General features: G+C 33.8%; 1 protein-coding gene across 1 annotated transcript in view; it reads left to right on the forward strand.

The window, feature by feature from the left end:
• LOC138697544 (uncharacterized) overlaps positions 1–10,342 on the forward strand; it is a 123,236-nt gene extending 112,894 nt beyond the window's left edge. The window contains exons 6-9 of the mRNA XM_069822877.1: positions 2,636–2,830; positions 3,818–3,934; positions 5,514–5,699; positions 7,132–10,342. Of these exons, the coding sequence (XP_069678978.1) occupies positions 2,636–2,830; positions 3,818–3,934; positions 5,514–5,681 (480 nt within the window). The 3' untranslated portion in view covers positions 5,682–5,699; positions 7,132–10,342. The remainder of the gene's footprint in view (positions 1–2,635; positions 2,831–3,817; positions 3,935–5,513; positions 5,700–7,131) is intronic.
• The last annotated feature ends 6,159 nt before the right edge of the window (positions 10,343–16,501 follow it).

The following is a 16,501-nucleotide window of genomic DNA, read 5'->3' on the forward strand; positions in this document are numbered from 1 at the left end:
ATAATATACTGTCTTAATCACTCCCATATTAATCACGCCTTTTGTACCTGCTGACATCTTTCTTCAACATGCTGGAAAAGAATTTCATTATTCTCAATAGGTCTTGAATACACAATTGCTTTTAAATGCCCCCATAAGTAATAATCCAATGAATTGAAGTCAGGAGAACGAGCAGGCCAGGATGTTGATCCCCCACGAGCCTAGCCATTTATTATGGAACCACTGAATTAGAATTGTTCTAGTAGCATGAGAAAATGAAGTCATGCTCTGTCATTCATGAACCATATACTGTGAATTAAGTGTAGTGGATTTCTGCTAGCAAACCTCTAAATGTTCCATTAAAAATTATTCACAGTATGATGATTTTGTCAATGTTCCTGCTAAAAAAAAAAATAAAGGACCAATTAATCCTTCAGTCCATCCAGCCCATAAATTAATACTAACCTGTTGTTGATGTACTGTTTCCAAAACTGCAAGCGGATTTTCGTCAGCTCATACAAGAGTGTTCTGCATTCCATCCCTGATAAACTTTGCTTCATCGGTGAATAGTACCAGTATGGCAGACGAAAACATTGGTCCTGAATAAACATCTGTAGTGATCAAGTACAAAACACTTGTGTGGGTAGAAAATCATCTTCACTAAGACGTTACACTGTCTGAAGATGGTATGGATAAAGGAGTTGGCTTTGCAGGATTTTTCAAACTGTCACGACTCCCATTCTCCATTTCTGCTTTGTATCTGATGCTACTATTGCTATTGTCGTCAATAAGATTAAGAACTCTGTCTTCTAAATCTGGGATTCTGCTGCTCATTGGTATTCCACAAGCTGTAACTCATTTTTCAATAGTGTCCATTTCTACAAGACGTTCTTGTATTCTCTGGAAGACTTTGCTGTTGGGTAAACGTCTGTTTGGGAACTGTTGAATGTACAAACGTCTTGCTTCATTCACATTGCAATTAGCACGTCCATACACGAGGTTCTTTACCCGTTTCTCAAAGATTTCCCACTTATTAGTTAACATCAGTGGTGGATCCTCGGGGGAGGGAAGGGAGGAACATCCTCCTCACATTTTCTTCTTTTGAAAGTAAATACCAAATTAAATATATGCCTTGAAATTCAAGGAAGATTCGATAATTTTTAAGTTCACAGCTATAAGAAAAACTCGGTTGATCGAGTTTTAAACGACGCGCGCTCATGTGCTGTAGAAAACTGTGAGAAAGATGCGAGATTGTTTGTGTGGAGGAAAGGCACTCCATTCCTCCTCTACTGCAGTTAACACACATAGACAACAGCACACTAGCGGCCAGAGAAAGAAGCAGAGTTTTAAAGCAAGTAAATGAATGGAGAGGGAGGAGACCTCCTCTGAATCAGTCATGGGCAGTAAATAGAAACCGACTGGTAGTGCAGCAAGTTCGCTACCGCTGCCATCTAATGATGCTGCTTTCAACCAGACTATAACACATCTAAGAGGAGACACAACAAAATCAGTTTTAACGCAACGCTATGAAAGACATCATATAAACCTTTTTTTAATTATAAATCAAAAGTATTATTCATTGCACTTTATATAGGCTACTATTCATGGTTTGAAACTTTCGTGGATATTTGAAAGTTAAAGTCGGGTTTATGTAAAATAAAGAGGAAGTAGTTCTACGTAGTTGGCCCCTGAAATTCACTTCTATTCATTGTTTACTAGACAGGACAACAGCCAAGTTGTCAGTTTTGTACAAATATATTTGAAACTGAAAGTAGGTACTCCAAACTGCATCATTTTTAACATAAAAAATTAATCGACCACCGGCAGCTTTGAACAATAATGATAGTATGACTTTACAAGAACTGACATTCTTCAAAAGCATGTGATACTGAACTTGTAAAATGTACATGTGGCAACACAGACCACGTGGGTGGGTGCAGTGTTCTCGCTTGCCTCAGATTATTTTCCATTCCCATTCCCATTTCCGTAAAACGGTTCCGGTTGCGAGTTAGTAGCTGGTCTCTTCCAACACGTGTGATGCTGTAGTGTGCTCGAAAAATGCTACGAGGTTGTGAATTTCCTTGTAATTGTTAATTTGCGCAATTATTCAACAATGAATGGAAGTGAAAATATAATATAATTTGGACAATTTAGGAAACTCAGTTTACAAGAACAGATTATTGCTATACAGAAGGGAAGGCCAACCCCAACACTACCTGGTCTTACATGTATGCATGTAGGCTAATTTGTAGCATGTTTCATTCAAGAAGGTGTCATTTCATGCTGTTAACTTCTTTCCTCCTCTTAAGAAATATGCAGGAGCCGCCACTGGTTAACATGCTGTATATGCTCAGAACTAGGTCTGTAATTTCAAAGGGAAGAGAAATCTGTAAAGAAATAAATTGCGTGTTCAATTACACTAATACCTCTTTATCCAACTGTCTTGAACCAGTTCTCTGACTTGAAAATTATTAATTTCCCTTACTTTGCTCTGTCCTGTGAACGTTTGAGTGATTGTGTTTGGTAATAACTGTATGTTGTGTGCGACATTAATTCACCCTTTTCTACCTTTACACTACCTACAAGTAAGTTATTTTGACTACATGCTAAAGTGACATATACGTTCTTCTTCATGTCTAACAACTTGGTGGAGCAGTTGGCGTTCAGGTCAGCACAATCATTGTTGGCACTGAAGAAAGATCATGTCAGACGCATTCTGCACATTCCTCCACCTCCAGCAACCCCACAGGTCTCCAGTCCTGTGGATTCTGTAGCAGCTGATCTTGAAAGAAATGTTGCAATCTACCTCAGGAGAACGGTGGATATATTTGACTTAACCAAGAGTGTTGAGGTAAGAACAACATCGAAACTAAACACACTCTTTCATTAAGTATTCGCATAAGCTTCCGCGGTTGGTGTACATGGTTTGTGGATAAGCTTCAGAAGATGACCACAACACAGCGGTCGAAACGTCAGCCACCAACACCAAGACAACGTGGTAGAAGCCCTGAAGCTTATCCACAAACCATACTCTTTCATTGTTTCATTTTCAATGGTCCTATTACCGTCGTCACATGAAATATATGATTATAAAAGTATGTGACATGAACTCCTTAGACTCATTGCATTGCATAAAAAAATTCGTCACATATCAATTTTGAATTTGAAGACATTCTTAACATCCTTCGTATTCAACACGAAATAAAACTGTCCAAAAGACATTTATTGTTCTCTGTTTAATACTCATAGGCTATAATACATTGAAACAGATGAGGAGAAACTATATACATACAAGTTGAATTAATTATTATAAACTCTTTGTAATTCTATTTAAAAGACCATTAAACTTAGACTTCCTTAACAATAAATATATCTACTAAACTGAATTAATTTTCCCAGATAACTTCGTGAGTGATTGAAACATACACACTGAGAATTTCTCTTTATGATGCTTTTAGTGTGTGATTGAAATAAGAACCCTGTGACTTGTGTGATAAATATAGAGTGGAGGAATAATAATTATTAGTAACTACCTATTGTAAATATTATACTAACTTGTATTTTGTAATTGTTTCTCTTACATGTCACATGATTAAGGCTCGTAAAATATTTTAAATATTCAGACCTGCTATATTTTCTGAGCATCGATGACTGAATGCATAATCGGTTACAAGCCATTTCAGGAAGTCTGTTGCACTTACAGTAGCCTATTCCTGAAAGTGGACCCATTATATATACCGGTACCGGTATCTTGTCTCCAGAGGTTGGTGTATTACAGAAGTTGGAAATGAATCTCTAATAAGACACTTTTTGAAAGAGTAACAAATTACATTTTCAGGAAGTATGCTGCCAGATTTGGGCTACATTGTATGATTACCCATGCCTTAAATCCTGCCCAGGACTTGTGCAATATGTTAAGGATGCCGTTCGGTTAGCATGGGGCCTTGTTAACCAGGTAAGTTTCTTGTATTTTATTGAAGTACAAAAAAATGTACTTCAAATTTTCGTGCTTTATATATAGTAATTCAATTTAACATACTTTTCATTATTCTATATACACTTTTAAAACTAATAATCACTGATTAACTTTATAACTCTTTACTGTGTTACTATGAGGAAATTACCGGCTGACTAATTTCGAATTGATGTTCCAAAGGTCTGGAAAAAGGAGAAAATAACTTCGAAACTACAGTAAAACCTCGATAAGATGCGCCCGCTTATTACGCTATCCCATGTAATATGCTTTTTTTGTCCCGTCCCTGCACATTTCATAGATAACGCCTTTATAAAATACCCCATTTGCATAATACGCTGTTTTTGTGGAATATTTTCGATGTAATTTTCAGCAATGTACTGTAACAGCAATGAAACATCTTGGTCACTGAACTCACTGGTGCCATTAACCTGAAAAGTATTGGTATTCGACTCTTTACCTGCGCATTTAAACCTTCATACTTCATACCTTAGTATACCCCACCCTCTTGTTACGCTGCCTTATTCGACTCCTTACCTGCGCAGTTAAAACCTACATACAGTTACAATACCTCACCCTATTGCTAACCCTCTCTCTGAAACAGCATTCCTCACTCGGCCGTAATAAAATTCTGGAAATTTTTTCTGGACAGTTTGTTGTCCTTTAGTGTATTGAAGTGTCTGTGAATGTGATTACAATGAGTGTTAAACGAAAAGCACTTTCTGTGTCGGAAAAATTGGAAATCTTAGAAAGTACGATGAGAACAGTACTCTTACTCAGAAACAACTCTCTGATGCATTAGGAATCCCATCATCGACATTAAGAACGATAATAAAAAATCGCGACTCAATCACTACAGCTGCGACGTCGGGAGGATGTAATCACAGAAACTGAAGTGTGGTAAACATGAGGGCTTGGAGAACACGCACACGGCAAACAACTATAAATGGCTTTTTTTTTTTTCGAAAGAATTAAGTACAGTACATATTGTAAATGTCTTTAACGTACAGTACAGTAATTACATAATGGAGTAATATTATATTACCTTTCATGAATCATGTATTTCAAAAAAGAAAAATGCTAATAGATACTGTATATAAGTCAAAATTAGTATACCCGCCTAATATGTTGTCCCGGTTAATACGCGTTTTACACCCGGTCCCTTGAACAGCGTCTTATCAGGGTTTTACTGTACTCAGAAGGATAAACAATTAATACCTAGGTTTCATTAGCTGTTGCCCGTTTCAGTAAGTCTGATAGTCTTTTTCGAAAAATGTAGGTAATTCATCATATGAAACAGTGAATTTAATAAAGACAGCATACCAGTATAAGTATTTTCATTTTTAATGGCGATTTTAGCAAAAATTCAATTCATACATTTTAACTTTATGGAAATAACGTACCAGTAATATGTTAAGAGTATACATGCCACAAGGTATCATAATTATGTTAGAGCATAACACTGAAGATGTTAATGAGATTATAAAATCTTTAAGTATTTATAAAAGTTTTCTTTATTTCTACAGTGAAAATGTAGTGTTCTGATCCTCTCTGATTTCAGTCACCACCCTTCATTCTTGAATACGAGCAGAGGATTGTAAGAAGAGATGTACATATAAGATTTCATTCATCTAATCCTGAAAGTGAACAAATTCGTACTTACTTGTGGCCTGCCTTACTGGAAGGAGCTGGAGGGCCATGTGTACACAAAGCTGTTGTTGTAACATGAATCGCCTCTTTCTTGAAGGTGAGTTGTATTCACTGCAACTTATAATCATACCCGGTACTTGTAGTACTGTACTAACACGACATTTGACCATTGAATACTGTAACTACCAGTAGTTAATTCTGAACATACAAACTAAATATTTTAATTATATTTCAATATATATCTCAGTGAAACATACATTGAGTCTGTATAGACCAGTATCTGTTGGATGCTATTCCAATTCAGTACGGACTAAATCAAGGAGATGCACTGTCCCCTTTACTTTTTAACTTTGCTCTAGAATATGCCATTAGGAAAGTTCAGGAAAATAGAGAGGGTTTGGAATAGAATGCGTTACATCAGCTCCTTGTTTATGCGGATGACGTGAACATGTTAGGGAAAAATCCACAAACAATTAGGGAAAACACGGGAATTTTACTTGAAGCAAGTAAAGCAATAGGTTTGGAAGTAAATCCCAAAAAAAACAAAGTATATGATTATGTCTCGTGACGAGAATATAGTACGAAATGGAAATATAAAAATTGAAAATTTATCCTTTAAAGACGTGGAAAAATTCAAATATCTTGGAGCAATAGTAACAAATATAAATGACACTCGGGAGGAAATTAAACGCAGAAAAATATGGGAAATGAGTGTCATTATTCGGTTGAGAAGCTTTTATTATAAGTCTGCTCTCAAAAAAGTTGAGAGTTAGAATTTATAAAACAGTTATATTACTGGTTATTCTGTATGGTTGTGAAACTTGGACTCTCACTTTGAGAGAGGAACAGAGATTAAGGATATTTGTGAATAAGGTGTTTAGGAGGATAATATTAAAATGGATTTGAGACAGGTGGAATATGATGGTAGAGACTAGATTAATCTTCCTCAGGATAGGGACCGATGGCAGGTTTATGTGAGAGCGGCAATAAACCTCCGGGTTCTCTAAAAGCGCAAGTAAGTATTATTATTACTATTATTTCAAGTTGTATTCTGTAATTTTGCTAATACAGAATGGCTTCAGCAGTACATTAACGGATAATGTATTTATAATTAGTAATTACTGAAAGTCTCCGTGATTATGGAAACAATAATTGAGAAATGCTTGCTGGAATTCACATTGTATTGTATAATTTTAGACATAAAATCCATTTTGCAAGTCTATTTCAGAATTTAAAATTTCATGATGATATGTGAAGCAAAATATTAAAAACTATATTACTGTACCACAACATTTTAGTTCCATGGTCATGAAAGCATGCCCCCATGCACTTTCATGGTATATGAAGTGGGAACTTTAACCTTTACCTTCATATTAATGAGCCATTTTTATAAATATAAATATGTACCGTGGTGGAATTTTATTATAAATATGTGGTGAATTAGATTAGCATAAAAATAGTAGCTCTATTCTGTTATTAAACATGTAGTACTGTAAGTTAAATGAATGAATCTTTTTGCCTTATTACAGAGAGGAGAATGCAACCGCTTATCGAGTCAAGCAGAGCTTTCAGATAGATTAATTGAATAATTTCATCTGAGATGATCGTCTGTACCAGTATTCTCATCAGTGGAAGATCGAATATTCTTAGGAGCTATGGCATATATTTAAATATTCAGTATTGATTTTTTTTTCCTCTTTTTGTATTTTAATATAGACATCTTTTGTTGTGTAAATCAAATGAAATGCCCTAAATACTCCATTCCATTTACTTCTATCCCTGCAAACGGTTAATCATTGTGAAAACAATGTGTAAGTTACAACTGACACCACAGATGTAAATTTAAAGTGGAATTATAGCAAACATTTTGTACGATTTGTATAGAGTTGACAACTTCTGTTTTATCTGTTATATTAATTAAGTTTGTACTAATTACGAGAGGCTCGGTTCATTTAATTCTGACGTAATTTCCTCTACGAAAATTCATGACGTTGTGCACAATGTGTTTGTGTTCATTTTATTACCTACTTTACTTTCTCAGTAGTTCTAATTTACGATACCGGTAATATATATGATTACTACAATAGTTATAATATTGGAACACAATTTAATAACAATTTACCTAATAAATCAGTTTATTTATGATCGTTTCTAGCACATAAGCCTACAGAATATTCCATACATCTGTGATGACTTTAATTTCTGTCTTTTTTTTTTTACACTTTTCATGTGTGTTTTATTGGATAATAGAGACACACAATTAAATTAAATTTTTCTAACAATAGGCCTACATATTTTTATTGCAATAGAACCTTTACATTAACAAATTCCATTTCAATGTGATTGAAGTGAAACTAAACCTCTACCACAAACGCTGTGCAGTCCTCTATTGGTAGTGAACATTTATAAATAATGAAAAAGTTAATACTTTCAACAGTCTGCTTTATAATATGTTAAATTTGTTAAATTAACAACTTTTTTAACTTTACTGTGTTAATATAGAAACTTATGATATTTTACCTTGATGACTAGTTTCAGTGGTAATGTAAGTCATCTTCTGACCAGTGAGCTCTATACTAAGCTAACTGCTTTAGACTAGCAATCTGAAGATGGCGTACATTCCTGCCGAAACTAGCCATTAAAGTAAAATATCATAATGCAGTATAACCCTGTTAATACGCTCATCAAGGAGCTGAGGCCTTAAAGCATTATAAGCAGAACAGCGCTATAGATGGGAAATGATGTATGAAATGGGGAAAATAATTTAGACACAACTTCATAGGAAACATACGGTATGTTTTATTGTGCATTAGTTACAGTGCAAAATGCAAATAAGAGCTCAACTTATATGGAAAAAAATCTTTGATTGTTGTTTGTCGCGCGTTTGTACTGCTATTATGAATGATAACATTTTCTCTGCGGTTCAAATAACTACAGATAACTTCGGAATATGTATGATAAGAACTTTCTTGTGTTAAATTTTTAACGCACCTTGTTAACATGTTTCGACCTATTTTCGGTCATCTTCGGAACTGGTCGTTGTTGTTGTTGGCGCCTTTTGTTTCCTATGTGGGTGCGTTCGTAGTGTAGAGTCAAAGAGTGTATGTGTTTTGAAATTGAGTTGTGTGTTGAGAATATCGTTGGGGTGTGTTTTCGTGTGTCTGTATATTTCGTATTGTTCTAGTGTGTTGAGTTTCTGGCTTTTTGGTTGGATGTGCAGTATTTCCATGTCTGTGTTGATGTCTCTGTAGGTGTTTTTGCCATTTGTGATGTGTTCTGCATATGTGGAGGTGTTTTACAATTTTGTTATGGCTGTGATGTGTTCTTTGTAACGTGTTTGAAATGAACAATGAACACGCTAGAACAATATGAAATATACAGACACACGAAAACACACCCCAACGATATTCTCAACACACAACTCAATTTCAAAATACATACACTCTTTGACTCTACACTACGAACGCACCCATACAGGAAACAAGAGGCGCCAAGACCAACAAAGACCAGTTCCGAAGATGACCGAAAATAGGTCGAAACATGTTAACAAGGTACGTTAAAAATTTAACACAAGAAAGTTCTTATCATACATATTCCGAAGTGATACAGTGTTAAAAGTTGTGTAATCAAGATGAATAATCAAGATAACTTCGCTTGATGCACCGCTAGGAGCAACTCTAATGTAATTTTTTCACTATAGATGGAGGTTTCTGCTTTGCCATTTTGCCTATCAAGCTTACATTACACTCCACAGAATTCAAAGGATAACTAAATTTTACAGAAAGAACGGAAATCTATTGACAGGGAGATGTTTAATTGTTAAAATCCTTTCGTACAAAGGAAAATACCAGTAAATACATCTTCGGACAATGTTGACAGAGGGTTTTTTTTAGGTAGAGGATGAAATTTCTTTCTTGCACTCATGGTGCAAAGACTCTCAGTAGCCACAGCCACATATTTCTTCACCATGCTATTAAAACTATAAGTTTCGCAATTTATATGGAATTTTTTACTCATTTTCGATCCGAAAAAAGTGCTACAAGTGGGATTTGGTACTGTTATAAGAGGATAAAATTATGCAGGATTATATATGAAATGTCCAGGGACCATATAAAAAGAGCATAATGAACGGGATAGCATTACAAGCAGGAGTGTATGAACGAGGGTTTACTGTAGTTTCAATATTAACACAGCAAAATAAAAAAGTTGTTAACTTAACAAATTCAACAGATCACTACAGATACACAAATATTTGTTAAAGGTGTGGAATCAAGAATGAAAGTCTGCTGTAATGAACATTCTAAAAGTTTACCGAAGATGCCTTTCCTGTATAAAAGTGCACTTTTGCAAATTATATTCGTGAAATGAAATGTTGCCTTAACATTTTCGTAGAGTAGTAATTAATTACCTGCATAACTATGGCTATTGAATTTATAATCCGATGCCATATCACTTTATTTTTCCTCAAATATCGTTACTGGTATTGAAAGAGAAGCAGAATTAAATTCGGTGATATGACAGGAGCTAATAATAAATGCACACTGAAAATTTATTGCGAATTTCACGGTCAGTTTATGTTAAATTAGGCTTATTTATGTAATCAAAAAACTGAATTAAACACTTCTCTCGAACTACTAATATGAATTAATAAATACAGCTTCCATATTCTTCAGTATCGGTATTTGAATTATATTTTTAATCTTGTTTTGTTGTTCAAAATACATTACTGTCTTAAATGAGTATGTACACTGTCTTTTTTTTTTTCTCTCTCTTTTGTACATATTTACCTTTTTTGATTTCTTCTCAGAATGAGTGAGAGGCTCTTCAAGGTAATCATAATGTGTTTCACTCCTTTGCAATTTCATAACATTCATTAGACAAAGAACGAGTATAAGTAGAAACATGGGCGCCCATTAGGGGGGACGAACTGGGGCCTGAGCCCCCTCCCTGGCTCTATAATATTTTTTACATCGATTTATTTATGTAAAAATTAAATTATGTATGTTGGAATTGCCTGTAAACAGTGGCATATTTCTAAACAAAAAAGTGTCCTGGCTCTGGAATTTTGGCAGTACCGGCAGTAGTTGTCTTCGTCGTCGCCTTCTTCTTAATCATCGTTACCACCACCACCACCACCACCACCACCACCACCACCACCACCACCACCACCACCACCACCACCATTTCCACAAGAATACTTATGCAATGTCAGACGAAAATATATATGGGTTCAAATCTAGATAAAGAGATATTAGATTTCGCTATGAAATTGTTCAAATATGAATATGACTTTTTATTATTATTGCAAAATAACGACAATATGAAAATCAGGAAAGTGCTGTGGCACCGCCAGACGTCGAAAAATAGTAGTGTCATCAGAGCTCGGCAGGCCTCAAATACACCCCTGCCAGTAAATTATTGTTGAGAACAGACATCATTTTCTTTCGTAAGCATTTCTTTTTTAGAAGACTTAAAAAAACTGGACTTGGAAGAGAGATCTTTAGAAACATTTTCTAAAGCAAGAGAACTCTGCAATTGTTTTTTTTTTCTGATAAAAACTTGTATTAGAGACGTTTCCGAAAAAAAATTGCATAGTTTAACAGTTTTACTTTTATTTTGGTGCTTCCAGTTCAATTTGTAACTGTAACAGAGTTATTCTGTTTTTCACTTTTTGTATGCATTAGATTTAATTTTTAAAATTTACCAATTTTTATTATTTTAATTTCATTACAAAGCTATTACTTTCACTTATATTAACAAAAATATATTTATTTATTTTGTGTTCAGACACATATTTTTGTAGTTGTTAATTATTATAGAACCACATTTTTATGAAAGTTTGTGCTTGAAATTCTTAAATAACTGGTGCATAAAATTATGTTCAGATACTTCCACAAGGTCAAATTACTGAACATTTTCTTCACGGTGGCCTTGCATCTCTCTGGTAGTGGAGCTCTACATCAGCTTCCCCCACTTGGAAAATACACATTGGCAGCCTTGAATAGAAGCCAAGAGAATTCGTCGAGTAGACCGTAGAAAGAAGAAGAAGATGGCATTAAGGAGCAAATTTTCGTGCATTGTATAATTTAATATTGAAGCGACAGCACTAGTTGTTTTTCTGTCTTATCGCTGCCATTTATTTTATGTTCAAGTTTCCATATTTTCCACATAATTTTCTTGTTAATCAATTGTCATACATTTCAGTAAGTTCCAAATTACCGGTATCTTATATCCGTGGTCAGTGGGTTTTTTTAAATGTAGGTTTACTGTAATATTTTCTCTTTTAAACTGGGACTTTTTTTCAGTGCAGAACATTACAATATCAGAGTGACATATACAGTGAAACCTGTCCAAGACGGAAGTGACGTGGTCCTAATTTTTTTTCCGTTGTGGACAGGTTTCCGTATTAGTCAGATGTGACATTAAAATGGAATATTTTGTCATTCTATACATGAAAAACCAAATGGCATGCCGCAAACTGCAAGAAGTACAAAATATTTCGTTTAACAGTATTCGCACTGAATCAGCTTTCTGTCGCTTATTCCGTTGGTGAATCATCTTGATTAAAATCTCATTTTCTGTATAAATGTTATCGTAACTCAGTCATTAAACATTACTAAAGTTTACTAATCTCATTGAATTTAATATCTAACGGTATGCTAAGTTACTGTATTGTATATCACTGCACATTATTAATTAATTGGACTAGGAGCTATTTATTAGAAGCCTTGAATTCTGGTTTATTTAATTTCTTTCCTAGTTCAATAGCTTGCTTTGCAGAATAGATCCAGAAATTGGCATGTTCTTTGAGAGATCATGAAGAACCCACTCCCACAACAGTTCATTTATTTCCATATAAACAGTTGCTTTCTGGTTCCTTTTGTGTCACCAATATTGGCCGCAAGCCACTCACTCGTTATGATCTTTAATTTTTAAAGTGTCACACCTGAGTTTTCCACAACTGAACTTCAACATTAATTCACATAAATCTGTGGTTCAGTGGCTGGCCATGATAATATCTTTGAAAAATATTGGAGTGCAAGAGGTCAAATGACTTTACTGTCAAACGCCTGGCATTAGAAAACAACAACATTAATTCACATAGACTTTGTTTCTAATTTCCCTTTATCTCGATAACGTTTACTTCATCACTTAATGCTAATGACACATTTTACGCAGTTTATTTTTTTTTACCTGGAAATCACTACACTTGCGCTCTATTTAGCTACGAAAGTATACGGGTGTGAAGCATTGAAAATCTTTGAAGGCACTCGTCTGCCTAGTCAACAGGTTAATAAAATTTATGATCAACAGGCCGACACACTCTCGTAACCTCTAAAATTTTGCAAATAAAATTAGTTTTTATCTTAGTGACCTACATATTTCGTATATTCCTTGAAATTACACGCTGTTTCAAAATATAGTTACAAAATATAGTATGTCCAAAATATTGTTTCCGTTTTGAACAGTAGCAGACAGCTTCCATTTCCGCGTTGGACAATTTCCGTTTCCGCATTGGACAGTTTCCGTTTCCACGTTGGACAGTTTCCGTTTTATTCAGGAAAAATTACACAATACATACAAATTTCGCCGGGACCAATAAATTGTTCCGAAATAGACAGGATTCCGGATTATTCAGGTTCCGATTTGAACAGGTTTCACTGTATTTAAGAATACCAAATTATCCCTATCTTTACCACTAATATTTAACTTCTGACTGAAATTCAAATTATTTAAGCAAAACTGTAATCATTTTGTTCAGAAAAATAACAATAATAATATTAACAATATCCTGAAACAATTGTGAACTTTCTTACTACAGACATTGATTGTAGTGGACTCATACATTAACAGATGCTGAGTACGGAGTTGTGTGTGATACCATAAACAACAAAATAAAATATTCAGAGAAATTATTTTTAAGTTAGTTATACTACAAAAGAGTATCTGTTAACTCCAATCCCTAGCTGAATAAATTCTACACTTAATCTTTCACTGAAGTTTCAGACATACGAATAAAAGTGGACAAATAACTAAAGAGTTACGAGAAATTTGAATTGTGTATCTTAATTACCGGTATTCTTAAACTAAATGAAATGGCAAAGCAATCACCAAACCTTAAAACTGACAGCATATAATAAGCATATTTTAATATCTCCTTGACCTATTTTCCAACTGAAAAGAAATAAGATATTTGCAAAATAAAAAAATCGCAAGGTACAATTTACATTCTACTCAGTTACTGCTGTAGGAGACGTTATAATATTATGTGAGTTTGCATTTAAACTGATTGGCAGATATCTATTAGTAAGAAAAAGTTTTTAGATAGATAAGCAGAGTAAATAACTGTAAAAGCATCAATATGCTAAAAATGAGAATGTCTATTAAAATTCAACACTATTGTGTTGCTGTTGTCTCCTTATCCCAGTCGATCTAATTAGGTCAGCTTCACGAAGTTTGATACTTCCAATTAATAATTTACTGTTGATGTCAAACTTTTGGAAACATTGTGGGCTACATTAACGAAGTTCATAGATTTTGCATGGCATGTTTGTAATATAGATATCATAATTGAGATTGGTATTTTCCAATTAAATGGGTTAATGTGATTTACATAATAACGAATATTTAGACTGAATTTTTAATTTCTTTAAATCTCTTTTTAGAACTTTGCTTCCACATGGATTAACAGTTCTTAAGAGGATTCTTCAATATGACAGATTCAGCTATTTCAGCTGCCTTTTCAATCCAGAAATCCCCATATTTAGAGGAATCCATTTTATTGAATTTAATTTTATTTTTGAATAAGGTTTTCAATACCTTGATTATTTTATAAAGAAGTACAGTATATTTCTCCAACTCATGATATTTTGCAAATATTGAAACACAAGACAGAGTTAGTTAATTTTTAAACGTTGCGTGTTATTTCTTTTAATTGACTTCAATAAGTGTGAAATTTCTTGTAATTCTGAAAACTAAACTATTATTTGGGTTTATCTTCTTTATTGTTTCAGAGTCTGAACTTTCCTTGCAAATAATTTTTCCATTATTCTATCTTTCGTTCATTTACTTCCCTCTGTGTAGGCCTACACATGTGAGTGTATTTTGTTTATATTTCCTGTTTCTATTTTTAGCACCGCTATACTTTCTCTACTTACACCTATGATGTCTGATGGTGAAGTAGTAGCCCCTACTGTTCCAGTATTCATATTGCATTCAACTGATCACTTACTATATGACATGGGACATGTCAAAAGTACCGGTAACACATTTATTAAGCTACAACAGAATTAAAATACAACATAGTACCGGTACGTTAACTAAAATACAACACAAATTTCAACATTAACAAATAACAATGACAAGAACAGATAGTACACTTTACAAGACAAATCACATTTCATTTAGCAGTCTGGAGTAAATTTCGACCAACGCATCCTTCATGAGAAGACATCCTTCTCGAAGTCAGGATCTGGAAAAGAGGAAGTAAAATTTTTTAAGTAAGGCGTTCTTTTTATATTAAGTTATGGCAATTTTCAATAAATTCGTTCATACTGTAAAAGCAATTTTTGATTTAAATTTTGTAAAGAGTTTTCTTAAATTTTTGATGTGCAGATATTTCTTTAAGATAATTTGGTAGGCCATTATAAGAAGACCAGCACGAATGAAACTGTTTTTATATAGAGTTGGTGTTAAAACTTGCAATAAAAATATTATTTTCATTTCTTGTATTGTGCTGATGTGTGTCTGAATTTGTAGGAAAGCTATACAAATTATATTTGATAACATTTAAGGTTTCATAAATATAAATACGGCAAGATATGTAATTTTTTGAAGAATGGCCTGCAGCTGGTAGTTTGAGATACTTGAACTATGGTTCTAATAGCTCTCTTTTGTAGTTTAAATACTGTATTTGAATTGCATTAGGTGAATTACCCCAAAAGATTATACCATACGTTAGGATAGAGTGAAAGTATGCAAAGTACAATGTGCGAGCAGATTCAATAGGTGATGTTTTTATTAGTAATCGCAAGGCAAAGCAAATTTTACTTAATTTTTCCCTAGTTCCTGAAGGTGTACTAAAGGGACATTTTATGGTCAACTTTAAAAATGTTACAGAGGTTCAGTATCTACCAATTTGAACCAGTGACTTCAAAATCAATTTTCTTTATTCTTAATATTAATAATATATCTCAAGAATCTCTTCCTTTTATTTAGTAATAAAATGATTTTAAGTTGCGGAAGTAATGATTAAACCCTCAGCCCGTCTTCTTCCGGCAAATTGCCAATTTTGTCTATCCATTCTGCAATCACCATCTGTAATATTCTTACAGAATGACACTTCATAACTTTCGGCATGAACCTTTGTCAGAAATATACTGGGAAGCAAGAATGAGAATGAAGATCATCCAAGATCGTGGGCATTAGATTACTACTATTACTACCACAATCTTCACATCATATAGGCGGTTTATAGCTTGGTGTTTGTCCAGTCATCAGTCCATCTATTTGTCCATATGTCTGCATGTCCATCTGAGTACGGACTTTTACAACCACTGAGGAATATCTAGGAAGTTTGTATATAAAGTGCCATAAATGTTATTAAAAATGATGTACTTGTACTTTATTCGTATATCTAGATTTTACACAAAAATTCTACAAAATTATGAATTCATTGAAATTGGCTCCCTTGTTCGTTTTCTCTTGGCTTAAAATAGAGCAAATGAAACATAGAGGCCACTTGTTCCCAGAAATGTTTAATTTGAATGAATAATCAATTATATTTATGAAGAAAAAATAAAATAAAATGGAAAATATTTTCTATTGAAAATTATAGGCTGTAAATTATATAGGCTATCCTTAAACAACTTGATATAAATTAATATAAAGTTCACCATT

The sequence above is a fragment of the Periplaneta americana genome, chromosome 4 (genome assembly GCF_040183065.1).
Source record: "Periplaneta americana isolate PAMFEO1 chromosome 4, P.americana_PAMFEO1_priV1, whole genome shotgun sequence".
Taxonomy (NCBI): Eukaryota; Metazoa; Arthropoda; class Insecta; order Blattodea; family Blattidae; genus Periplaneta; species Periplaneta americana.